This window comes from Stegostoma tigrinum, chromosome 26, assembly GCF_030684315.1.
Source record: "Stegostoma tigrinum isolate sSteTig4 chromosome 26, sSteTig4.hap1, whole genome shotgun sequence".
Lineage (NCBI taxonomy): Eukaryota > Metazoa > Chordata > Chondrichthyes > Orectolobiformes > Stegostomatidae > Stegostoma > Stegostoma tigrinum.
This window is the reverse complement of record NC_081379.1, coordinates 5,251,089-5,277,150: the sequence shown is the minus strand read 5'-3', so window position 1 is coordinate 5,277,150 and position 26,062 is coordinate 5,251,089. Positions and strand designations below refer to the sequence as shown.

The 26,062-nt window shown below is 41.7% G+C and overlaps 1 protein-coding gene across 4 annotated transcripts in view; it reads right to left on the bottom strand.

Moving 5' to 3' along the window:
• Nucleotides 1–24,943, bottom strand: part of chfr (checkpoint with forkhead and ring finger domains, E3 ubiquitin protein ligase) — a 61,097-nt gene extending 36,154 nt beyond the window's left edge. For all 4 annotated transcript variants that reach the window (XM_048555759.2, XM_048555758.2, XM_048555760.2 and 1 more), the window contains exons 1-6: nucleotides 24,589–24,943; nucleotides 15,125–15,221; nucleotides 6,835–6,944; nucleotides 2,872–2,931; nucleotides 1,061–1,513; nucleotides 308–464 (exon numbers count right to left, since the gene is read on the bottom strand). In XM_048555759.2, the coding sequence (XP_048411716.1) occupies nucleotides 308–464; nucleotides 1,061–1,513; nucleotides 2,872–2,931; nucleotides 6,835–6,944; nucleotides 15,125–15,221; nucleotides 24,589–24,697 (986 nt within the window). In that variant the 5' untranslated portion in view covers nucleotides 24,698–24,943. The remainder of the gene's footprint in view (nucleotides 1–307; nucleotides 465–1,060; nucleotides 1,514–2,871; nucleotides 2,932–6,834; nucleotides 6,945–15,124; nucleotides 15,222–24,588) is intronic.
• Nucleotides 24,944–26,062: the final 1,119 nt, after the last annotated feature.

Below are 26,062 nucleotides of genomic sequence, written 5' to 3'. Positions count from 1 at the left end.
CTAAATTGCCTGTAGTGCCCAGGGATATGCTGGCTAGGGGGATTAGCCATGAGAATTGCAGGGTTACAGGGTGGGGGTGGGTGGAAGGGGGAGTCAGTCTGTGTTGGAGACTGGTGGGCCAAAAGGCCTGCTTCCATACAGTAGGGATTCTATGAACCAGAATATTTGATCAAGCAGTATACATCTGGTCCTGTAGGTACCTGTTAATAAGACATCTGCTTAGTTTCAAAGCAAAGTAATCAAGTGTAAATAACTTAGCTCATTCCATATAGAAGACTGTGTGTAAAGCGTTCATATCTTAATGTACCTGACACAATCATGCAACAAGTCTTGACAGATGATACAGGTGAGTGTTTCCTCCATTTTATCTGGCTGCTTTCCTTCAGGGGTCACTTGATCCTCATTTGTAATGTTTGAACTTTGACCCTCATTGAGTAGCAATGGATCTGGAACTCTGCAAGTCTCTATCAAAAATATCATAAGATAAAAGTGTTTTATAGCAGATACAAATTTCTCATTAAAAAAAATTGCACAAACAAAAACAGAAACTAATCTTTGAACTTAAAAAGTAAGTAAATGCTGGAAATGAATAATTGATATATTGCCATAGGAATAGAAAAAGGTCCAGGACAGGCACCATCAACCAAAGGGCCTTCTGCTGTGTATGATTCTATATATTAGTGCACAAACAATGGGCCCACAAAAATTGAAAAATGATTGGAACTGAAACTGGTGCACCCATCGTATTTTTCTTCCAAGTCTTCAATGTAGGACAATTCCTTATCCACCCCCTCTTCGGGTAGACTGTGCTGCTCTGGAAACAGGTACCACAATCTTCATTAATATCCATGATTTGTGGCGTATTAGGAAAGCAACTGGAAGTTGAAACACTATCTAAAATTTCCTTTTTCACTCAGACAGAGGCCTGGATAGATTCATGGAATGGGGAAAAGCTGTCTTAAAGAGGTTTTGGGGTCACGTCGCGTCATTTGGCTATATTAGTCAACTCAGGAAATAAAATCCAAATCCTAACAATCGAAGTTGCAAAATAAACACTTGCCCATTTTGCGTTTCTTTTTGGTTGGTTCCAGGTCTTCTTTTTCCAAAGGACCTGGATCAGATGACTTTGGGGCTTCAGGTCCTGATGTGTTTTCCATATTCACTTGAATCCTTGAAGGTGATAAAGCAGGATTAGGCAGCTTTGAACATGAAGTCCAAAACGTTGGTAAACAATTAGGTCCATGTGCAAACATTGAAGATCTAGCAGTAGTGGGCACAGGTCCTGTTGAGGAAGTGCATGGCTCCACAATGGAAGCATTAGGCTGATCAGTGTCGGAGTTTGCTCCAGAGGTACAGAATGGATCGTAGTAAGATGTGCATGGCTGTGGTTCCTCTCGGGAAGGGTGTTCAACTTGTTTTGAACAAAGTGGGGGAATAACTGCTGCTTGGTCGTTGTTGCTGCCCAAGCTTGAGGTTTCTTTAATAACCTGCTCAACCATACTGCAAGAGGATCCTGTACACAAAAATTATTTGTAAGTACATGGTAATTCATTTTCAGACTGACATTAAGTCAATTCATCCCACACTAAAAAGCCTTCTTGTTTATGGAGTACTAACTACATGTAACTTTACAAACTGTGAAGATATATAAACAAAATAGGAGAAATCCCAGAATGTTACAGCACAGAAGGCAGCCATCACCCCTGTACTTGCCCTCTGAAAGAGTTGATCAACAGACTAACTCAGCCAATTTTAGCGTACTTTTAATTTCTCAATTTTTCAAATATTTATCCACTTCCCCTCCTATCATAGATTCTGATCAACGCCGTGCCAACTTTCTTGACTGTTTTCTGCAACCTTTTAGGAAAATAAAATTCCATGCCTTTACCATAACAGATCTATACAGATTTTATTTAAAAAGAAAATAGGTCTAATGCAAAGGATCAGAGAAAATGGGTCTTGACTATAGACCTGCAACAATATTTTAGATACCTTCTCCTCCATCAGGTGCTTAATCCTGTTCCAGCTTATCTGTTTACAGAGCTCAGGCTCTGAAGAAAGCCTACACTGAGACCTGGGCCTCCACAAGAACAAAAACTTGCAGCCTGACACTCATCAAAAGTGGCATTCCTTGAGTAAGGCAAAAGGGAAAAAAACAGAAAGAGGGGAACGGAGTAGCACATACTACTCTGCCACTTACTGCTGCTAGAGAGTAGTGTCCAAAGCAGCTAATCTGATGGGAAAATTTGCAGAAAGGGAAAACCTAAAACTGACCTGGATTTCTGGCATATGAGGCAAAGTAACCAATTGGTACCTCTGTGTGCACTGATGCTGGTGGACCATAGAAAAAGTTTGGAATTCTGTCTGTTGTTCAAAATGTCCCTCCCCTGTCTTTACAAATTTCCATGATTTTTCACTTACTTGGACATTTTTTGACATTTTCATCACTTCAAGTTTTCCATGACCCTTGAACCTTGTTGGGGCTTAAATAGTCACAAATCTTTTGTTATTTGGTGAACATTTTACAGATATGCCTTTCAGTTGCCAGGTGAAATAGGTTTTTCCAATTTACTTCTAACAAACTCAATTCTAAATATTTAACTCTGACTTGTAACGTAAATACCTACAATTTCTCAAGTTGAGCTAACGTTAAGCAACACTGCAATATATCTTGTAACCCTTACAGCATAGCAACAGACCATTTGACCAAACTATTCTACGCTGGTGTTTGTTCTCCATATGAGTCTTCTCCTAACCTGTTTCATTCATATGAAGGAAAATGTTTAATTCCATAATAGGTTATTACAACTAAAGAAAATTCACATCTCTTATCCTATTTCCATTCAAATCTAACAAACAATTCTTAACTACCCGTTGATTCTTCCATGTTTTCCTCTTCGGCATTCAGTGCTTTGTACAAATAGGCAACATCTAGAAAGTAAATTGAGAGAGAAGATGATGGAAAAAGCTAGTGTTTTTTTTTGCTTAAAATTAACACAGCACCCCTAGCCAAAAGATACAGCGCAAGAACACTGAACTGCAAAACATCCTTTGAGTTGACTGATGGTATTCAAATACTTCATTTACAATAACTTTCTACAAGAAAAGTATATGGCATATGCACAAGTGTCAAAGCCAAACTCAGGTACAAATCTTCCTCGAAATTTTGGCTCACAAAGGGAGCTATTTGAACCCAACATTGACTGGCATCGTAGAAGGTAAGGTAATGTTTTGGGCTGTTTACCCAACACAATTAAATTTTAAAAATACAAATCAGTCTTTCCTCAATGGCCACAAACAAATAATGCTTAGCAATCATTGTCACTGTCAATAGTAAGATGTATTTCTTGTAATTTACAGGAAGATTAGCTAGACTATGCAGTTCTACATGTTCCCATATTGATTTTCTCAGGGGCCTAAGGAAATGGCAGAGTTAAACAGATATTTTGCATCAGTCACTACCTTTGAAGATATTTCGAACATCTCATTAATGCTAAATAATATTGGGAAGGGATTAAGTACCATAACTAGAGAAGCAGTATTAGGCAAACTAATGGGACTGAAAGCAGATAAAATCTCCTTACCCTGATGGCTTGCATTCTAGGAGCTTAAAAGAGGTAGCTACAGAAATTGTGGGTGCATTGATTGTAGTTTTCCAAAAAAAACTTCAATTCTGGAGAAGTACCAGAGGATTGGAAAAGTGCAATATGTGACATCCCCATTCAAAAAGGGAATGGGATGGGTCGGAACAAATAGGATAATTGGCCTAGCATCGATCATTGGAAAAATATTAGAATCAATTGAGGTGGTATTAGCAGAACATTGAGAAAATCATAATCTAATCAAGAAGAGTCAGCATGACTTCATGAAAGGGAAATATGATCTGACTTATTTATCAGAGTTTTGCAAGGAAATCTCAGAGTGGATACAGGGGGAACCAGTAGATGTGTTGTATTCAGACACCTAGGTGTTTGACAAGGTACTTTACAAAAGGTCAAATCAAAAGGCAAAGACCCCAGGGGTTTTTTTAAACAGGTTGGCAACCTGTAACCAGGGGGATATTCCACAGGGATCACTGTTTGGACTGCCACTGTTTACAACATATGTTAATGACATGGAAGAAAGCAGTGAATGGACTATAGCTAAATTTGTGGATGACAAAAACAGATCGAAAGGCAGGATGCGAGAGGAATACAAGCAATTTACAGAGATATTGATAGATTAAATAAATGGCCAAAATGTTGTTAAGTGAAGTATAATATGGAAAAATGTGAAGCTGTTTATTTTGGATAAAAACAACAGAACAGGATTATTTAAAAGTGGTGAAAAACTGCAGAAAGCTTTGACACAAAGGGGCTTGGGGAAACTTGTGTACGCAGCACAGAAAGCTAGTACACAGGTGCAGCAGGTAATCAGGAAGGCTAATAGCAGTTAGGCATTTAGGTTGGCAAATGAAACGTTAGCATTCATTTTGGAGAGAGCTAGAATACAAGAGCAGATATGTATGACAAAATGTTTGTGAGGCCATTTTTGTATATGGCTCTCGTCAAATTACAATTGGAATTTTGTCGGCAGTTTTGGGGCCCGTATCCAAGGAGTGATGTCCTGGCCTAGGAGGGAGTCCAGAGGAGGTTTACAAAAATGATCCTGGGGATGAAAGGCTCATCATGCAAGTTGTAGTTGAAGACTCTGGAGCTGTACTTGATGGAATTTAGAAGGATTTGGGGGCGGGGGGGGGATCTGACAAACTTACAGGATTCTGGGGGCCTGGATAGAGTGGACATAGAGATGACGTTTACACTTCTAGGACAGGCTAGAACCTGAAAGCACAACTTCAGAGTGAGGGATGACTTAGAAACTAAAACAGAAATTGCTGGAAAAGCTCAGAAGGTCTGGCAGTATCTGTGGAGAGAAATCAAAGTTAACTTTTTGGGTCAAACGACTCTGCCTAGAGCTTTTTAGCAGTGACAGGAGGAGGAATTTCTTTACAGAATGGTTAATCAGTGGAACTCATTGCTTCAGAGGTCTATGGAGACAAATCATTAAGGGTATTTAAAACAGTGACAAATAGATTCTTGATTGGTAAGAGCATCAAGGATTACAAGGGGAAAAATGATAATGGGATTGACAAACATATTAGCCACGTCTGAATGGCAGAGCAGACTTATGCTTCTATATCTTATGGTCTATAGTCTTACTTCAATCCCTTGAAATAAGGGCCAGAATTGTATCAAGGAAAGGAAAGTCTTACTGCAAACATACAAGGTGCTGGTGAGATAGTTTTAGTCCCCTGATTTCAAGATTTTATTTCATTGGAGGCAGTTTGGAGAAGGTTCACTAGGATGACCCCTGATTTGGAGGGATTGTCTTATGAACAAAGGTTAATGAGTTTGGGGCTCTACTCATTGGAATTTAGAACAATGAGAGGGTGGCCTCATTGAAACATACAGAATTATTAAAGGGCTTGACAGGTTACACCTAGGATCAGAAGACAGTCTCAGAATAAAAAGGGTTGCCAATTTAAGGCTGTGACGGGCAGAATTTCTTCTCTCAAAAAGGTTGAGTCTTTGGATCTCTTTGCTACAGACAGCTGCAGGGACAGAGTTCTGGTGTATATTTAAACAGAGATGGATAGATTCTTGAACCATAGGGGATTCAGGGGTTATAGGGAAAGGGCAGGAAAACAGGTATGAGGATTGTTGGATCAGCCCACGTTCTTATGGAATACTACAATGGGCTCAGGGGGTCAAATGGCCTACTGTTCACTTTTCTTATGGTTTCAGGTCAAACTAAATTCAAACTTTGTCAAAGAGGTTGGTTTGGATAAATTTGAAAAGGATAAAAGCAAGGAAGATAATAGTTAAAGTTTAAGGAGGAAATTCCAGGGTTTAGGGTAAAGGTAACTAAAAGCACAGTCACCAGTGGTGAAGTAAATAAAATTGGGATGTACAGAGATCAGAATTTGCAGAATTCCGATAACTCAAACAATTGTGGAGTTGTCGATGATTAGAGATGGAGAAGGATGAAGTCGGGGAAGGATCTGTAAGCAAGGCTGAGAATACTAAAATCAAGACTTTGCTTGACCAGGAGTCACGGTTAGGTAGTGCTCCTTCAAAGCTGCAGAAGTTCCAATGTCCACGCATACTGGTTGGCATCAGCCTGTGATCTCAGCACTGGCTTCTGGTTCTAGATGTCACGTAGCTGGGAGGGAAATTAGAGGGAACACTGGTGAATGGTCAAAGGGACTTGGCAAGAGTTAGAGCAACAGAGTTTTGGATGACTTCGAGTTTAAAAGGACAGAATTTAGTAGACTGGCCAGGATTGCGATGGAATAGTCATGTCTCAAGGAATAAAAAGCTTGATTAAGGGTTTCAGCAGCAGACGAGCAAGACCAAGTGGACTAATGTTAGAGGTAAAAATAAGTGAGCTTAGCGAAGGCATATGAATACAGTCAGTAGCTCATCTCAGAGTCAAATATGCCCACTAATGTTGCAAACTGTTTTGATTTTGTCTCAGGGAGAGGTATGAAAAAAAAAAAATCAGAAAGGGGCTTGGAGCAGGGATCAAAAAAACAAAGGCATCAGTTTTTCAATATAGGAAATTTAATTTTAACAGGAAAATTTTGCTAATTCAGTACCAGCTATCGAATAAGCTGTCTGACATCTTAGCAACAAATCTTACTTAGCAGAGTACAATAACAAACCAAAAGTAACAGCCAATTGTGAAGCAGGTTTCTGACTGAGGCTGCTTCACAGGCTGCAATCCAATCACATTTAAACAAACTGGAAATGAGATAATTCAAACTATGGACAATACATCTAATATTATCCTTACTCTGATCTGGTTCATTCTTCCTGTAGACAACATAAATGGCATCACCATTTTGCAACGGATAAGTCTGTTTCTTCACTACTTTAGATTTGTTGATGACCGTTCCATTGGTGCTGAAAACAAGAACACAAGTTAGGTTGTCTTCGACCTTCTTGGTAAAGTAGTCATATCAAACCTGCACTCACATCAGATTATCAAAGCCCATGGCTTTCACCATCATTTGGAAATTGTGCCAAGTTCAACTTTGAAACACTTCATTTCTTTTAAATATTACAATGAATAAGTTTATATTCTGGTGATTTTCTCCTCACCAATTCTAATAGCCTAAGTCAAACACAAAGTATAACAAGGTGTCACTATCGTTAGCTTGTGTTCAGCACCAATGTGCTTGTTAGGCCACAACAGTGGTGCTCACACCTAACCTGCATAGGACAGTGATGTGGTTTCACAAACAAAAACAACCTCCAAGCTCAGGAAGGTAAAAGTACCTCAGAAATGCTGCACTGTGTAGAACATAGAACATAGAACATAGAACAGTACAGCACAGAACAGGCCCTTCAGCCCACAATGTTGTGCCGACCATTGATCCTCATGTATGCACCCTCAAATTTCTGTGACCATATACATGTCCAGCAGTCTCTTAAATGACCCCAATGACCTTGCTTCCACAACTGCTGCTGGCAACGCATTCCATGCTCTCACAACTCTCTGCGTAAAGAACCTGCCTCTGACATCCCCTCTATACTTTCCACCAACCAGCTTAAAACTATGACCCCTCGTGCTAGCCATTTCTGCCCTGGGAAATAGTCTCTGGCTATCAACTCTATCTATGCCTCTCATTATCTTGTATACCTCAATTAGGTCCCCTCTCCTCCTCCTTTTCTCCAATGAAAAGAGACCGAGCTCAGTCAACCTCTCTTCATAAGATAAGCCCTCCAGTCCAGGCAGCATCCTGGTAAACCTCCTCTGAACCCTCTCCAAAGCATCCACATCTTTCCTATAATAGGGCACCCAGAACTGGACGCAGTATTCCAAGTGCGGTCTAACCAAAGTTTTATAGAGCTGCAACAAGATCTCACGACTCTTAAACTCAATCCCCCTGTTAATGAAAGCCAAAACACCATATGCTTTCTTAACAACCCTGTCCACTTGGGTGGCCATTTTAAGGGATCTATGTATCTGCACACCAAGATCCCTCTGTTCCTCCACGCTGCCAAGAATCCTATCCTTAATCCTGTACTCAGCTTTCAAATTCGACCTTCCAAAATGCATCACCTCGCATTTATCCAGGTTGAACTCCATCTGCCACCTCTCAGCCCATCTCTGCATCCTGTCAATGTCCCGCTGCAGCCTACAACAGCCCTCTACACTGTCAACGACACCTCCGACCTTTGTGTCATCTGCAAACTTGCTGACCCATCCTTCAATCCCCTCATCCAAGTCATTAATAAAAATTACAAACAGTAGAGGCCCAAGGACAGAGCCCTGTGGAACCCCACTCACCACTGACTTCCAGGCAGAATATTTTCCTTCTACTACCACTCGCTGTCTTCTGTTGGCCAGCCAATTCTGTATCCAAGCAGCTAAGTTCCCCTGTATCCCATTCCTCCTGACCTTCTGAATGAGCCTACCATGGGGAACCTTATCAAATGCCTTACTGAAGTCCATATACACCACATCCACAGCTCGATGAGGCTACTGGGCAGGAAGTAGGTTTGGGGATTGGTCAGTGAGGTGAGAGGAGTGGAGAAAAGTGGAGGTGAGAGAAAAGATGTTCAGGCCAAGGAGGTGGGGCAAGATGGGCTGGTCTTTGGATGAGGTCGGGGGTGGGAAGATTTTGAAGCTTGTAAAGTCCACGTTGAGACCATTGGGTTGCAGGGTTCCCAGGCAGAATATGAGGTGCTGTTCCTCCAGCCTTCAGGTGGCATCGTTGTGGCACTGGAGGAGGCCCAGGGATGGACATGTCATCCAAGGAGTGGGAGGGGGTGTTGAAGTGGCTCGCGACTGGGAGGTGTTGTTGTTTGTCATGAACAGAGTGTAGGCGCTCCACAAAGCGATCTCCAAGCCTCCACTTGCTTCCCCTGATGTAGAGGAGGCCTCATCGGGAACAGCAGATACAATATACCACATTAGTGGATGTGCAGGTGAACATAGAACATAGAACATAGAACAGTACAGCACAGAACAGGCCCTTCAGCCCACAATGTTGTGCCGACCATTGATCCTCATGTATGCACCCTCAAATTTCTGTGACCATATACATGTCCAGCAGTCTCTTAAATGACCCCAATGACCTTGCTTCCACAACTGCTGCTGGCAACGCACTCCATGCTCTCACAACTCTCTGCGTAAAGAACCTGCCTCTGACATCCCCTCTATACTTTCCACCAACCAGCTTAAAACTATGACCCCTCGTGCTAGCCATTTCTGCCCTGGGAAATAGTCTCTGGCTGAAGAATAAGTGCAACTTTCAATTGGGAATATTAGGGTTTAAGAATATCCCATTTGACTCTTCTAGCCGGTCCCCCATTCAATGGGATCACAGCTAATCTGGTTGTGGTGTCAGCTCTGCTTTCCAGTCTCCTACTACATTAATTTCAAGTCCCTTGTCTATCCAGAATCAGAATAGCTCTACTTTGAGCAAACTTAATGCCCCAGCCTTCGTTGATTACTGGGGAAGAGAATTCTATAGGTTAACAACACTCAAAGAAGAGATTTCGTCTCCATTTAAGAATGAAAGGTCTCCCTCTTAAGGCAACACATCCTTGTCCCTCTCTCCCCCACAAGAGGAAATACCTTTGAGTCTCCACACCATGAAGTCCCCTGAAAACCTTCTATGCTTCAAATGGGTCACCTCTCATTTTCCCAGACTCCAGTGGGTATATAGATCCCCTTATCTTCCTAAGGTAAGCTCCTCAGGAATGGGTCCAGGAAATCTTTTCTGAACTGCCTCTAAAGTAATTGTTATTTTTTTGCAAATGAACTGGACACAGCACTGCAGATATGGTTTAACCAAAGCTGCAGTAAAACTTCTCTGCTTTTATATTCTACTATCACAAATACTATTTGCCTTCCTAATCACTTGCTGGAACAACATACTAACATTTCATAATTCACGTAAAGGGTCACATTGAGCACTCTTTACCTTAGATTTGCAACCTCTCTCCATTCAACTGGCATATTGCATTCTGTTGTACTTCCCTGAAAGTGGACATTAACTGTCTACAATTATAACCCACTGTCAAACTTTTGCTCACTTCAACTAGTTCATATCCCTTTGCATGCTCCTTGCACGTTTGATGACTTATTTTCCTACTTTGTAATTTAATTTTGTGGGACGTGGGCATCACTGAGCATCTTTTGCCCATGAGAAGGTGGTGGTGAGCTGCTTTCTTGAACCGGTTGACACACAATGCCATTACGGAGGGAATTCCAGGATTTTGACCCAGTGACAGTGAAGGAACTGCAATATATTTCCAAATAAAGATTGAATGTGACTTGGAAGAGGAACTTTCAGGATCAGTATTCCTATACATCTACTGCTTTGTCTTTCTACAAAGAAGCAGTTGTGGGTTTGGAAGGCACTGTCTGAGGAACTTTCGTAAATTTATGGAGTGCACTGTGTAGATAAAACACACTCCTGCCACTGAACATCAAAAGGTGGGTTAGGTGGATGCAGCGCCAATCAAGCGGGCTGCTTTGCCCTGAATGGTGTTGAGCTTCTTGAGTGTTGTTGGGGCTGCGTTCGTCCAGGCAAGTGGGGAGTATTTCATTATACTCTAGACTTGTGCCTTGTAGATGGTGGACAGGCTTTGAAGAATTAGGAGAGTTACTTGCCGCAGTATTCCTAGCTTCTGGCCTGCTCTTGTAGCCACTGCATTTATGTGGTGAGTCCAGTTGAGTTTCTGATCAATGATAACCAAAAGAACTACGGATACTGTAAATCAGGAACAAAAACAAAGTGGGTGGAAAAGCTCAGCAGGCCTGGCAGAATCTGAGAAGGAAAATGTCAGAGTTAACGTTTCGTGTCCGGTGACCCCAGACCTGCTGAGTTTTGCCACCCACTTTGTTTTTGTTCCTGATCAATGATAACGCCCAGGATGTTGATACTGGAAGATTCAACGATGGTAACACCATTGAATGTCATGGGCAGTGGTTAGATTGTCTTTTGTGGGGGTTGGTCATTGTCTGGCATTTGTATGGTGTGGTCACTTGTCAGCCCAACCCTAGGATATTGTCCAAATCTTGTTCCATTTGAACTTGGACTGCTTCAGCGTCTAAGGACTCACGAATGGTAAACATGTTGCTAATGATTGCACAATACCCACTTCTGACCTTATGATGGAGGGAAGTTCATTGATGAAGCTGATGAAGATGGTTGGGCCTAGGAAACATCCTGCAGAGATATACTCGAGCTGAGATGACTGACCAACAGCAATGATCAGCTTCCTATGTGTCAGATATGACACTAACCACCGGACAGTTTTCCCCTGATACCCATTGATTCCAGGCCCCATAGTACTGCACTCAATCAAGTGCAGCCTTGATATCAAGGGCTGTCACTCTCACCTCACTTCTGGAATTCAGCTCTTTTGTACATGTTTGAACCAACGCTGAAATGAGGTTAGGAGCTGAGTGGCCCTGACAGAATCCAAAATGGGCATCACTGAACAGGTGCTGCTCAATAACATTGTTGATGACACCTTCCATTACTTTACTAACAATCGACAGTAGGCTGATGGGGAGTAAACTGACCAAGTTGGATTTGTCCTGCTTTTCATGAAATTGTAGACTTGCTCGCCGAGCCAGTGGGTTTGCTTGCAAACATTTCGTCACCCTGCTAGGGAACATCACTGGGCCTCCAGTGAAGCATCAGTGTTCTGTTCTGCTTGTTATTTATATGTTTCAGTTTGCTGGGGTGGTTAGTATTACTTCCACTTCTGTTTCTCAGCGAATTGGACCCTGTGTACAAACCAAGGTGTTTGTTGATGGAGGCCTGGTATTCCAAGAATTCCCTGGCATGTCTCTTTTTAGCTTGTGCGATTATGGATGTGTTGTCCCAGTCGAATTCATGACCCTCATTGTCAGCACAGTGAGACAATAAGACCATAAGGGATAGGAGCAGAAATTAGGCCATTCGGTCCATCAAGTCTGCTCCGCCAATCAATCATGGCTGTTAAGTTCCTCAACCCCATCCTCAAGAACCTATCTATCTCAGTCTTAAATGTACTCAATGACCTGGGCTCCACAGCCTTCTGCGGCAGTGAATTCCTTGGATTCACTGTTCTCTGGTTGAAGTAGTTCCAAGTGAGGATTGGTCGTGCCTCTTTGGTGGCTAGTTGGTGCTTGTGCATCTGTATTGTCAGTTTTCTTCTGGTTTAGCCTTTGTACTGTTTTTTACAGTGCTTGAATTTTGTATATTACACCGATTTTGGGTATGGGATCCTTTGCGTTTGTCACCAACTGTCGTAGGGTGGTTGTTGGTTTGTGGGCTACTCTGATACCTAGGGGTCTGAATAGACTTGGTCATCTCTGAAATGTCCTTGATATATGATGGGTGATTAGTGATTCTGGTCATGTTGTGTCTTCCTGTTGTGATCTGTTGTCTTGGAAGTAATGGCCAATTGTGCTTTTTGGGTATCCGTTTCTTTTGAAGACTTGTATAGGTGCTCCTTTTCTGCTTTAGATCGCTCCAGTTTGCTGCAATGCGTTGTGGCTCGTTTACATAGTGTCCTGATGCAGCTCCGTTTGTGGGCACTGAGGTGGTTGCTAGTGTAACTGAGTGTGTGGTTCGTGTGATCTTTCTATATATGCTAGTCTGGAGTTACTCCTTGTTTTCGTGTTCTATACTATGTTCATGAAGGGTAGTCGGTTCTCTTTTTCTTTTGTAAAATTTTATCCTGGTAAGGATGTTGTTTATGTCAGTGGGTTTCTTCTCATTGTGTGTTTAATAGTCACGAAGGTGTCATCTACACATTGGGCCCAAAATTTGGGTTGTAGAGTGGGGAGCACTGTCCGTTCTAACCTTTGCATTACTGGTTCTGCAATCAGTCCTGATATTGGGGATCCCATTGTTGTTCTATTGATTTGTTTAAATATGCCATCGTTGAAGGTGAAGTGGATTGTGAGGTGCAGATCTAGTAGTTTCATGGTGTCCTTATTGATGTTGTTGCCTGCCTACTTGATTCATCCATTAGTGTGGCAATTGTCTCTTTGACTAGGTTGACATTTATGGACCTAAATAGTGCTGTTACGCTGAAGGATAGCATCTCGCTCCCTTCTATCCTGGTGTCATTATTGATGTTGAGGAATTATTGAGATGAGTGGATACAGTAAGTAGCGTTGGCCACTAAGTATTTTAATGTCTTTTGTTGTTCTACATTAATAAGGACACCACTGTGAAACTACTAGATCTGTGCCTCACAACCCACTTCACCTTCAATGACAGCATATACAAACAAATCAACGGAATAGGAGTGGGATCCCAATTATCAGGACTGATTGCAGAAGCAGTAAAGTAAAGGTTAGAACGGACAGCGCTCCCCAATATACAATGCAAACTTTGGGTGGCACAGTGGTTAGCACTGCAGCCTCACAGCGCCACGGACCCAGGTTCGACTCCAGCCTCGGGCGACTGTCTGTGCGGAGATTGCACGTTCTCGGAGCGTCTGCGTGGGTTTCCTCTAGGTGCTCCGGTTTCCTCCCACAGTCCAAAGATGTGCAGTTTAGGTGGATTAGCCTGCTAAATTGCCCGTAGTGTTCAGGGGTGTGTGGGTTATAGGGGGATGGGTCTGGGTGGGATGCTGCAAGGGTAAGTGTGGACTTGTTTGGCCGAAGGGCTTGTTTCCACACTGTAGAGAATCTAATCTAATCTAAACCATCTCAAGTTAAACCTCCAGAGTGCTCTACTGTAGTTGTCTGGAAAAATGGCGACTTTGCCTTAACAAGCTCCAGTTATTTTTTTCCCCTTATTAAATATTTGTAGAAATTCGGTTTTACTGAATTGTTTAACCAATCTGTGCTCTGTAAATTTAGCATATTGCAATGAGGCTAAAAATTTGATTTCAGAGCTAAGCCTGGAGAACGAAACGACATAATTCTTGGATTTACTATTGTACAGAGTACAAATCCATTTGGTGTGGGCATTGTTTTTAAAAAAACACCCTTAGATTGGTCCACTGAGCATTCTTTAAACCAAACTGGCTTCAATTTAAATGTTCAGATTAGGGCTTGAGCTTTCTAAACATATTTGTTGGAAGATAGTACATTCATATCAAGCTCTAACCTGGGCAGAACAATTTGAAGTTCAGCCAGTCAAATGCTATCAAATAGCACCATAAATTCACTCACAAGTTTAATGAACTCTACGGCCATCTACTGGCAACATGGAACAATTTCAACAAAAAACCCTCCAGGACAAAATCTATTTGTCGAGTCAGTCATTTCAAACAGGGAGTCAAATAATTCAATTGGGTTAACGAGTCTTTTGTGAAATTCGATACATGTTGCTGTGTTTTTCACAACCATCTACACAGAGTGTATAATCTTTTCAGTCTTCTCATCAATGGCTAGAATTTGTGTTAACTTACAGTTTTTGAATCCGTTATCATCTTTAGATTTACTCTAAACACCATCACTGTCACTCAAAAAAGTAATTCCACAAAATCACATCAAACCACTTGATAATAATGTTTCAGTCATTTGTGTAATTTAAATTTTCAAACTTAAAATTTGTTATTTTTCAAATAGGAGAGGTTTGATCTCAATGTGACCAATTTCTCCAGTACTAAAATCATTGGACTAGTTACCTTGTAACAATAGAACATGATCAGAAGATAATAAAGCTCACTTTACATAAGTAAAAAATCTGAAATTCAATCCCAGTACAGCACCTCTATTCCACTAAAATGTGCTTTTATATCTTCAAAAAAGTAATTGTGTATCGGATGTGACAGTCACTTTAATGTGAAATTGTTAATAGTTCTGTATATAGGTTAAATTCTGATACAAACAGGATCAAGCACACCTAGTTTCTGTCAGGTTGGGCCCTCACATTCAAAACAGAGGCGAAAACTTTCACAACGGTATTGGTGAGATTGGAGTTTCTGCCCAAGGTTCGACAGCTGCATTCCAAATCACTGACCCTCTACTTCAGAAACAGACAGACGTTCACAAATAAACAAGTGGTCTGTGGTGGAGACATTGGTACCATCACAAGATAAACAATCTTCACTTTCAGAATATACTAAAAAACCTAAACAAAATGTTCAATCTAGAAAAATACACAATTTACCTTGTATCCTCTAACCAAACTTGTCCAGTTTGCTCTCGAATTATTTTACAGTGGTCTCCGGACACAAGTTTATTGCCAGGAAATGACAAGTCACAACCTGTAAAAAACAGAAAATTGATTTTAATACAAGATAATTTATTATATTAGATAACAAGGTGTAGAGCTGGATGAACACAGCAGGCCAAGCAGCATCAGAGGAGCAGGAAAGCTGATGTTTTGGGTCTGGACCCTTCTTCAGAAAATTATATTATGTGTCTAATTCAGGACTAGTTAGGTACAAAACTCTTCACAAATTGAAAGAATTTTTCACCATTAATCAATTTTCAATATAGAATGGAATTCCTCAAAAAAAGATGGTGGAAGCATTCAATAGTAGTATACTGAAATGAAACTTGACAACGACCTGAAGGGAAAAACTAGGTGTTTATATGAGTTGCTCTACTGAGGATCATAGAATCTACAGTGTGGAAACAGGCAGTTTGGCCTATTGAGCCCACATAGACCCTCCAAACAGCATTCAGCCTGATCCACTCCTCTACCGAAAACTGAACTGAGATTCAAAGTACGTGTTCCAAATCTGCATGTCAAACCAAGTCAGAGTTTCTCTTTTAATTAAGAGGAAGCAGAAGCAAAAAATCTCAACACAACATTCCTTCTGTCAATCCCGTAGATAACTCAATATATCCCTAACTTGTGTTGTACGCAGTCCCCTTTGAACTGATTTAAGTCCTTTTCTTTCTTTACCTCAATATTGAAACAATTTCCAACCTGTCCATGATCCAGGAATAAAAAGGATACTAACCTCATCTTTAATTCATTTCGGACATGACTAATCAGAAACAAGACTTGATAAAGGAAAAGGGCCACTTACTAACCAACTCTCTTCTCTATATTAAGTCAGTCTATTAAATGTAATTTTAAATACCATGGTCATCTCTCTAACCACAAATGTCAAACTTCATTATACTGTAAACCAATTTTAAGCAGTGAAAGCTTCTAGCCTCTTGCCAGTGTGACGATACTATGGCTTTTAGAGGTGTATTTTGTCCTTTTTTCAAAAAATGGAGGGGTTTGGACCCATAGGTGTCAATCTGTATAACTGACCTGGAAAGACAAACAGCTTGCGAAGCCACAGATTTGTGTTTTTTTTTCGAAAAACATCGGACCAATAGGGCATGAATGGGTGGAATCAGGCTCCCACAGAACCAGGGTTTTAGTTTAACTTTCAGCAATTGTTGCAGCTTTGAATTTGCTTGTGGAAGCTGTTTCTCTGTACCAGAATTTTCTGTTATTGCTAAAAGCTGGGGTTCATTTTCTACAGCCAGAATCACACGAGACAATGAGTTTTACTGATTTTGCCTTTGACAAGCATGCGTTTATGGGATGTTACCACATTAGAATGGTTGCTGTTAAATAATCTGTTATTCTGTCAAGTTTTCCAGCAGAGTTAGTTATATCTATTTTTCTTTTGTTTGTAATTTAATTGGAGATAAGAATAAAGTGTGTTCTGTTTAAGGCCAAGTAGTGTGACCGATCGAATTACATCTGGAACACAGCACCTTACACTTGCCTTTAACTAAAAGTTGGGGTTTAGGTTGTCTCCTTCATATATTTCTGGGGGTTTGGTCTGGTTCATAACAGGCCGTCAGACTTCCAACTGTAATTGGTCTAATTGTTGAAAAAGAGGCGCTATGACCTTACAGGGACACAAATAACACCACAGGAGAATATGTGCATTAGATGCATTGAAACAACACAGTTAGTAGCACTCTCATCTTCAAGTCAGAAGGTTGCGGGTTCAAGTCACACTTCAGGGATCTGTACATCCAAGGGCAACATTCTAGTGTAGTACCAAGGAATGTCTCACAAAACACAGTTATCCCTCGTGCCTGGGTCAATATCCCTCAATCATCACCACAAAAACAGATTATCTAATCATTGTCACACTGCTGTTTGTGGAAGCTTGTTGTGCAGATTTTGGCTGTTGCTGCCCCTTAGTTATAAATTATTATCGATTGTCTCTAATGTACTTAGATGTCAAAAGATTGTGAAAGGTGTTAAAGAAAAGCATATCTTTATTTCTGAAGTGTGTCTGTGCACCATGAAATAACCATAGACTGCATGCGGTTCCTTTTAGAGCTGGGTTCAAAAAAAGGACAACAAATCAGTACTTAAAGCAGAAAGTGCTACATATTTTAAACTGGTCAGTCACATTTGGAAATAACACAAACTCTGGAAGAAGTAAATAAAATCCAAAATTGATAAGATTTGGACACTCACCCTCAAGAGAAAACGAAAGATGAGTAAAGATGATTGGAAAAGAGGATTTTAGAGATGTCCTTGAGGAAACAGAAACTGAATCCGAGGGATTAATAGAATTTGCAGAGTAAGACACAGAAGTTCAACATGAGAAAAAGAGAACGTATAGGAAAGGTGCAAGTTCTTCATACTTCTTGCATATATGGAATAGCCTGCAAGGAGAGTGTATGAAAACCCAGGATGATACAGGCATTGACAGTAACATTAATTAGCAGTACGGAGGTGAGCCATAAATTTGTGAACTCCATGCATTAAACATTTTATTGAAGTTTCCTACAACTGCATGGTTTCAATAGACAGTAGTAGATAGGAAATGACAGACTTACTAAACATGTTTTATCATGTTTAAGATGATTTATAAGTGTAAGTTGTAGTGGTAAATTATGGTCATGAACGCTGCTTAAAATTAGATGTTCTGCAAATTGTACATGGACACTTTACCCATTACAAGCAGGGGGAAAACATGATGCCATCAGACAAGCAGGACAAATACTGCCATTTACAAGATTTCTTCCATTTTGTATGGAGGTGTTACCCCTGATAAGCCTGATTTTAACATAACCTTCCTAGTTCCCTCTACAAATCAATTACAATGCTGAGTAACTGATGAATAAAGCTATTAGGTCCAAACACCAATTAGTGATAGGTTAGGTAAAGGCTGTTGGTACATCTCAGTAATACAGGCACAAAAAAGTCTTTATAGTAAGGAACTGGTTACAAACTTCCCCTAAAGACAGGGGATAAAATGCCATTATTATAAGCTGCCGTTTGAATTGAATTTGAATACATCTAGAAAGTTGAGAGACCTTCAAAACCTGCATTTTCATCTGAAAAACAACCAAGTTATTCAGGAATAGATATCTGTCCCCACCACCCCTCCACCCAAAGGTGATCTGAACTACAGGCAATTCTACATACGTGTGGATTTTGCATTAATGCTAATAGGAAAACTATGAGCATTTGCCATCATAACTCCACTAAGGAGTTTTGGGAATTGATAAAGACAACAGAAATCTTGAAGTGGCTCTCAAATTTTAAACTTGCTGTAAAAGCCCTAGAAAATAACACCTGTTGAAAGATGTATAATCCGGCTTTTAATGGCATACTAAGATTAAATTAGTGTCAAAACAGCCTCACTGGCCCCAAATAACAAATCTTACATTTCCAGGACATCGAATTTCTCCATTATAGAGAAAGAAATTCAACATATTTATGCATTTTTTCCAAAGCATTTGATGTTTCAGCTCTAATTTCATCCAATTTTAATAACTGACTTTGTTGCTTGAAAATAATAGTGAAAGGCAGCATCATTTGTTCTAACATAATACTTCAACGTAATGGTTGGTTATGCTACTTGATGACATCAAACTCTTTAATGCCCTTTGGAAATGGTATGCCAAAACAATTAGTTGTACAACTGCTCCAGACAATCTACCATCTTCCCAGCAGAACTAGGGGGATTGGCAATGAACATAGCATTTTGAGAAGTCCTTGTGACAGTGACATAATAAAGCAACATTGTAATAGATCTCAGCACCTTAGCTTGGAAAAGATGCAAAGCAAAAGCTAAAAGAAGTTCTGGCACCGATTATTACGGTGTTGAAAAAATTAGTTGAGTTCAGTAGTTAAACCAACATTTGCCATCGTGCTCAAACACAAAGGAGCGAGACATTATCTGAGACAACCACCTTTTTAAACAGTAGTCAGTCTTTGGACATCCAGAAGAGTTGTTGGCATGCAAATACCTTAAATTGGTGATCCATTGAGAACGAAAATCCTTCAGTATGGGGCGGGGGGAAAGAGAGAGATAAACATTGTTTGAGAAAAACACTGGGGCAGAAAAATTTTTTAAAGAATTGGTCCATAATTTACAGATTGAAAAGGAGCCAATTAATCTTGGTACTGCACAATGAGGAAACAACCTACGACACAGACCCTATGGCTCGCACAGGTGGCATGTGGATTGCACTCAGCGGATTAACAAACAAACAATCTTTCCCCCAGGGGAGGAAGGAACTCTATTAACATCAGTTTCCATAAAAAGTAAAGGGCAGAATCTGAGCAACTCTACACAAAGGCATCATTTATAACCAGTTTACAGCAAAAAAAAGGATCAAGAGGTCAGAAAATGCTACTCTAAGCGCTCCATTAAACACCAGTCAATCACTTACTGAAATTCATCATGGCTTTTTTTACAGTAGAAAGTGTGTTTAATGTCAAGCATTGGTCTTTTTTGATAGCTGTTCAAATCTTTAAACAATACTATAAAGAACTCTGTTCTAATTGTGACAGATACATGTGTAAGCAGCACCCAAGAATCAGTTTTGTATCTTGGAAAGCTTTCCCATGGAACCATTAAAAGGGGTGAATACTTTCTCGACATTACATTTAAAAATGACAGAAGACATATTGGGACTTGCACCTGTGAATCAAGATAAAAACCACTCATTCAGTAGCTGGAAGATTCCACCAAGGTAATTCAAGCAAAATATATTTGTGATCCAATTGAACTGATAAAGTAATTCCCCAACATCTCAAGTGATAGCTTGACCGAGTAACACCAACATGTCATTATTTCTTTCTCACCATTGTTGCATATGACTCCTCTTGAGCTGTTACACATTCTTCCAGCTAACCAACTGACTATGGTTTTGACAATTTTCTCAGCTAATAAGTCACGTTACATTAATATTTTAATTTACATCTGGTAGAATTCAACTTATGCAATGATACTGAGATATGTAGGGTAGGGAAAGAAGGCAAGTTAAATCCGACAAACAACTGCTGACGATCAAAATTTGTAAGACCATCTACCTGGAGTCTGGATGCGAAATTCAAGAAATCTTGGATTTATTTGGATAGGACAGGGTGGGACTAAAACAGCTGATTAGATTGCTGCTTTAACCTTAATTATAAAAAGTATGCTCCAGAATATTTAGAGATAGTAAGAACCGCCGAATCTGGAGTCAGATTTTCTGAAGAAGGGTCCCTACTCGAAACATCAGCTTTGCCGCTTCTCCTGCCTGGCCTGCTGTATTCCTCCAGCTCCACACTCATCTCCAGTATATTTAGCTGCATTTACTATTAGGACACAAGAAGGTCTTACACAAAACAGCTAGGTTATACCATAGCAAAAGAGGCAGCTTGAAGGCGTTCCATACAATTGTATTCCAGCACAATCCACAATTCATGGCCTGGCATATCCCCCACTCAACCTTTACCATCAAACCAGTGGATCAACCATGGCTCAATGGAGCGTGCAGGAGGACATGCAATGACCAGCACTGGGTATACCTAAAGAATGAGAAGCTACCAAAACATGCTGAATGGCCTAAGCAAGTGATTAACACAGCTAAGCAATCCGACAACCAACAGATCAGATCTAAGTTCTGCTGGTCACCTCATCCTTTCATGAATGGACAGTGGTGAACAAAGAAACAGCTTACAGGAGCAGGAGGAGGCTATACACTCAATGATGGGAGGGCCCAACACATTGGTGCAAAAGTTAAGGCCGAAGCATTGGCAGTAATTTCCAACTGCAAGTGCCAAGTGGATGGTCCATCTCAGCCTCTTCCAGTGGTCCCCAGCATCACAGATGCCAATTTTCAGCCAAGTCAATTCACTCCACATATCAAGAAACGGTTAGAGGCACTTAATGCTGCAAAGGCAAAGGTCCCTGACAACATGCCAGCAACAGTACTGAAGACTTGTACTCCAGAACTTGCTGCTACCCTAGCCAATCTCCTCCAGTGTGGTGATAACACTGGAATCTACATGACATTGTGGAAAGTTGCCCAAGTATGTCTTGTATACAAAAAGCAGGATAGCCAATTACTGCCACATCATTAGTGATGGAAAGCGTCATCAAAAGCCCATCCAGCAGCACCTGCAGCAACAACCCACTCACTGATGCCCAGTTTGGGTTCCACCAAGGCATCTCAGCTTCTGACCTCATTAGTCTTGGTTCAAACATAGACACAGGTGTTGAATTTCAGAAGTGAGGTGAGAGTGACAGTCCATCAAGGCCACAATCAACAGTGTGTGTCATCAGGAAGCCCTTTCAAAATTGGAACTAATGGGAATCGGGGGCAAACTTGCCACACTTAAGACAATAGTTGTGGGTTTTGGAGGTCAATCATCTCAACTCCAGGACATCTCTGTGGAAGTTCCTCAGGGTAGAGTCCTAGGCCCAACCACCTTCAACTGTTTCAAAGATTTTCCCTCCATCATTAGGTCAGAAACAGGGCTGTTCAAAAACAATTGCACAACATTCAGCACCATTTGGTGACTCTTCAGTAGCCGAACCAGTCCATGTCCAAATGCAACAAGATCTGGACAACATCTTGGTTTGACAGCAGCAAGTATAATCCACATCATACAAATGTTTGTCTCCTACTGGAGACAATCTAACCACAGACCCTCGACATCCAATGATGCTACAATCACTGAATCCCCTTAATAACATCCTGGGGATTACCATTAACCAGAAGTGCATTTAGGCTCACCATATAAACACAGTGGCTACAAAAGCAGGTCAGAGGCTAGGAATACTGCAACGAGTAACTCACCTCTGGACTAACCAAAGACTGTCCACCATCTACAAGGTAGGAGTGTGAAAGAATACACCCCACTTGCCTAGATGGATGCAGCTCCAATAACACTAAAGAAGTTTGAAACCATCCAGGAAGAAGCAGTCTGCTTTTGGTACCATACCCACAAGCATCCACTCCCTAATAAGTATCCATGTTTAGTAGCAACAGTGTGTACTGTCCAAAAGATGAACTGCAGAAACTCACCAAAGATGCATTGACAGCACCTTCACAACCACGTCCATCTAGAAGGATAAAGGCAGATACATAGCAACACGACCACCTAAAAACTAACCCCCCAGTAAGCCTCACGTGGAAATAAATTGTCATTCCTTCACTGTCGCTGCTTCAAAATCCTGGAATTTCCTGCTTAAAAAGGTATCGTGGACCTACCTACAGCATAGACCACTGGTGTTCAAGAAGGCAGCTCTCACCAGCATCTTCTCAAGGATAATTAGGAAAGAGCAATTAATGCTTTCCAACCAGCCAATGATGCCTATGTCCCATGTTTAAAAAGTGAAAAAAAGTAGAGGATAGGAAGGAGGGAAGAGAGAAGGTCAAAAGGAAAACTGAATCCAATGCAAAATGGATCTATAAACAACTGATTTGCCAAAGATGATGACAAAGCAGAAATACAGGATTCAGCTCTCAATGAGCAGCCCAATTTATTTCAGAACCCCCTTCCCCTCCCCCATTTCTGAAGGAGGGTCTAGGCCCAAAACATCAGCATTCCTGCTCCTATGATGTTGCTTGGCCTGCTACTATCTCTGAAATAAAATATCCTAATATCTAAACAAGGAAGCAAAAAGAAATTTCAACTTTTTTTCCTCAGGAAAACAGAGTCAGGAAGAATCCAGGAATTCTCAGAACTTTAAAATTGGAAGAACAATGCTGAAGGAATTAGTATAGTTGCAGATACTGAATCCTGTCACAAGAAATTTTTCCACTAAACGTAAGTGGTAACATTCATGTCCCAGATAAAAGGTAGAACGGATTCAGGTCCCAGAACAAAGACTTGACACGACAATACCAGGAGTGTTATGAATTGTCAGTGGTGCTGTCTTACAAGTCAAACACAAAATCAAGACCACATTTGTCCTCTGGAGGTAGAGGAGGTCATCCTGGGACATCGTTTGAAGAATCACACAGTTGTCAGTTTTTCTGGCCAATATTTTTCCCCTGATCAACAGCAGTAGAGGTAGACGATCTGGTCAATGTTAGATCTCTGTTTGTGGAAACTTGATTCATAGTTCCTCAACTTCCTATCTTGCAACAGAGACTGCACTTCAGAAAACTTACCTCATGTACTGCAAAGCACTTTGAGTCATTCTGAAATCAAATGTAATCAAGCTCAGAATGTCCAAACTTGCAAAAATTAACCAGCTTAATGTCTAAACTGTAAGAAATGTCCCGCAAAATAACAAGACACTGGATGAAACCTGGAAAATCCAGCAATAGATACATTTTTAAAAACAAAAAGCTGAGGAATGGAAAGGAAAAATAGACTTCATTCACTCACCCCCATCCCAGGCCCCATGAAGACTTTCCACATCAAGCAGATGTTCACCTGCACATCTGCCAATGTGGTATACTGCATCCACTATATCTGTTGTGGCCTCCTCTACATCAGGGAGACCAAGCGGAGGCTTGGGGACCACTTTGCAGAACACCTCCGCTCGGTTCGCAATAACCAACTGCACCTCCCAGTCACGAACCATTTCAACTCCCCCTCCCATTCCTCAGATGACATGTCCATCCTGGGCCTCCTGCAGTGCCACAACGATGTCACCCGAAGGTTGCAGGAACAGCAACTCACATTCCACTTCAGAACCCTGCAGCCCATTGGTATCAATGTGCGTTTCACAAGCTTCAACATCTCCCCTCCCCCCGATGTATCCCAAAACCAGCTCAGCTCATCCCCACCTCCCTAACTGTTACCTATCCCCTCCTTTCACCTCAAGCCACACCTCCATTTCCTACCTACTAACCTGATTGCACCCCTTGACCTGTCCGTCCTCCCCAGACTGACCTATCCCCTCCCCACATACACTCACCTCTACTAGCTCCATCCCTCCCCTTTAACTTGTGTCTCCTCTCCACCTATCTTCTCCTCTAGCCATCTTCGATCCACCTCTCCTCTCTCCCCATTTATTTCAGAACCCTCTCCCCCTCCCCCTTTTCTGATGAAGGGTCTAGGCCCAAAACGTCAGCTTTTGTGCTCCTAAGATGCTGCTTGGCCTGCTGTGTTCATCCAGCTCCACACTGTTATCTCTCTTTATTTGCCTTACCCTGTTCAATGTAGAAATCTAATTTCCCTTTTCCTTCTAACCAGGAACAAGTTAATCTCAAAACACATTTATAATTTAAAGGAAAAACAATCGTCTGCAATCCTGGGGTTCTTTACTCGTCAGAGAATTTACAATAACTAGTAACTTTTAAATAAGACTCTTTGGCCTTCTTTTGCCAGGGGGACAACGAAGCCAGTGGAGGCTGGATCTCTCCTTCCCACTGCCCTGTTAGCAGCTGCTGTCAGCCCAGCCCCGAGGCCTCACTCACCCTTTTTCCTACCAATGGTCCACTCACTGTTCACCAGGAGGATGTGGCTCTCACTCTCTCTGTCGATACGGCTCAGGCGGCCCCAGGCCTGGTTCTCCAGTGACTGCATCCCGCACTTTCCTGTCCGCGGGCCCAGGCCTGCGCCGATTAACTCCTCATTCACACCCCGCGGCTACACCTCCCCCCGCCCCCGGGAAAGGGTGACAGGACTCGCTCAAAGACTCCACAAGAGCCAGAGATCACAACATGAGACCCACTCGTCGGCCCGGCCTCGGGGTGTCACTCCTTTCCTTCCCCTCCCCCACTAACAGCTGACGGTTGATCCGGGAGACATCCTCAACCCATCACCGGAGAGCACAGGCTCAGGCCCCGCCCCCGTCGGGTCGTCCCACCTCTCCCGCGCGTCTATTGGCTCACCGCTAGCACACCCTGTACTGCCGATTGGTGAAGGAAGACGTCAATCACATCGGGCCCATGTTCCGAGCCGGTGTGTCACGTGACAGAGTGGAGCCCTCATCATCTCCTCTGCTGCCCCCACACCGCAGTTGGTGGCAATGCGGCTTCAGGACGGCCTGTGGCTAAATGGAGAAAGCCTTGTCAACGTTATCCTTTTCCAGTACTTGGGGATCAGTTAGCTCGGTCGGATGGACGACTCTGCGATGCCAACAGCGTAGGGTTGAGGTTACCTTTGAAGAACTTTCCTTCTCAACCTTTGCTCCTCGGCTGAGGCATGGTAACCGGCAGCTTAAGGCAGCATTGTTCATCTTCAATAAAAACAGAAATTGCTGGAAAATCTCTGCAGGTCTGACAGTAACCCTTCTGCAGAATCCTTGTTAATCAGAGCCCTTGTTCACCATTGTTCATCTCTCCTTCTCTATAACTAACAAGCAACCTGATTGTCTGATAATAAAGTGTGAAGCTGGATTCTCCAGCATCTGCAGTTCCCATTATCTCATTATACCTGATTGTCTGATGGTGACTTTACCTTACTTTCCCAATGCACTTTCTGTTTCAACGATTAAAAGTGAACACAGTCCTCATAAATCGGACAAAAAAGAAATTCAATTCTTAGTGCAGTTTGAGAAGGATACAGATATATTTGTTCATCTCCACAGAGGAGAATCATAACATCCCTACAGTGCAGATAGACGCCATTTGGCCCATTGGGTCTGCACAGACCCTCTAAAACAGCATCCTGCCCAAATCCACTCCAGTAACCCTGCATGGCTAATCCATCCAGCCTGCACATCCCTGGACACTATGGGGCAATTTAGCATGGTCCACCTAAACTGTACACGTTTGGACTGTGGGAGGAAACTAGAAAACCAAGTGGAAACCTACACTGATGTGGGGAGAAATGGCAAACACTACACAGTCACCAGAAGTTAGAATTGAGAAGTTCCTTGCACTGTGAAGCAGTAATGCTAACTACTGTGCCACCTTGCCACCTCATCTCCCTACATATTTTAACCAA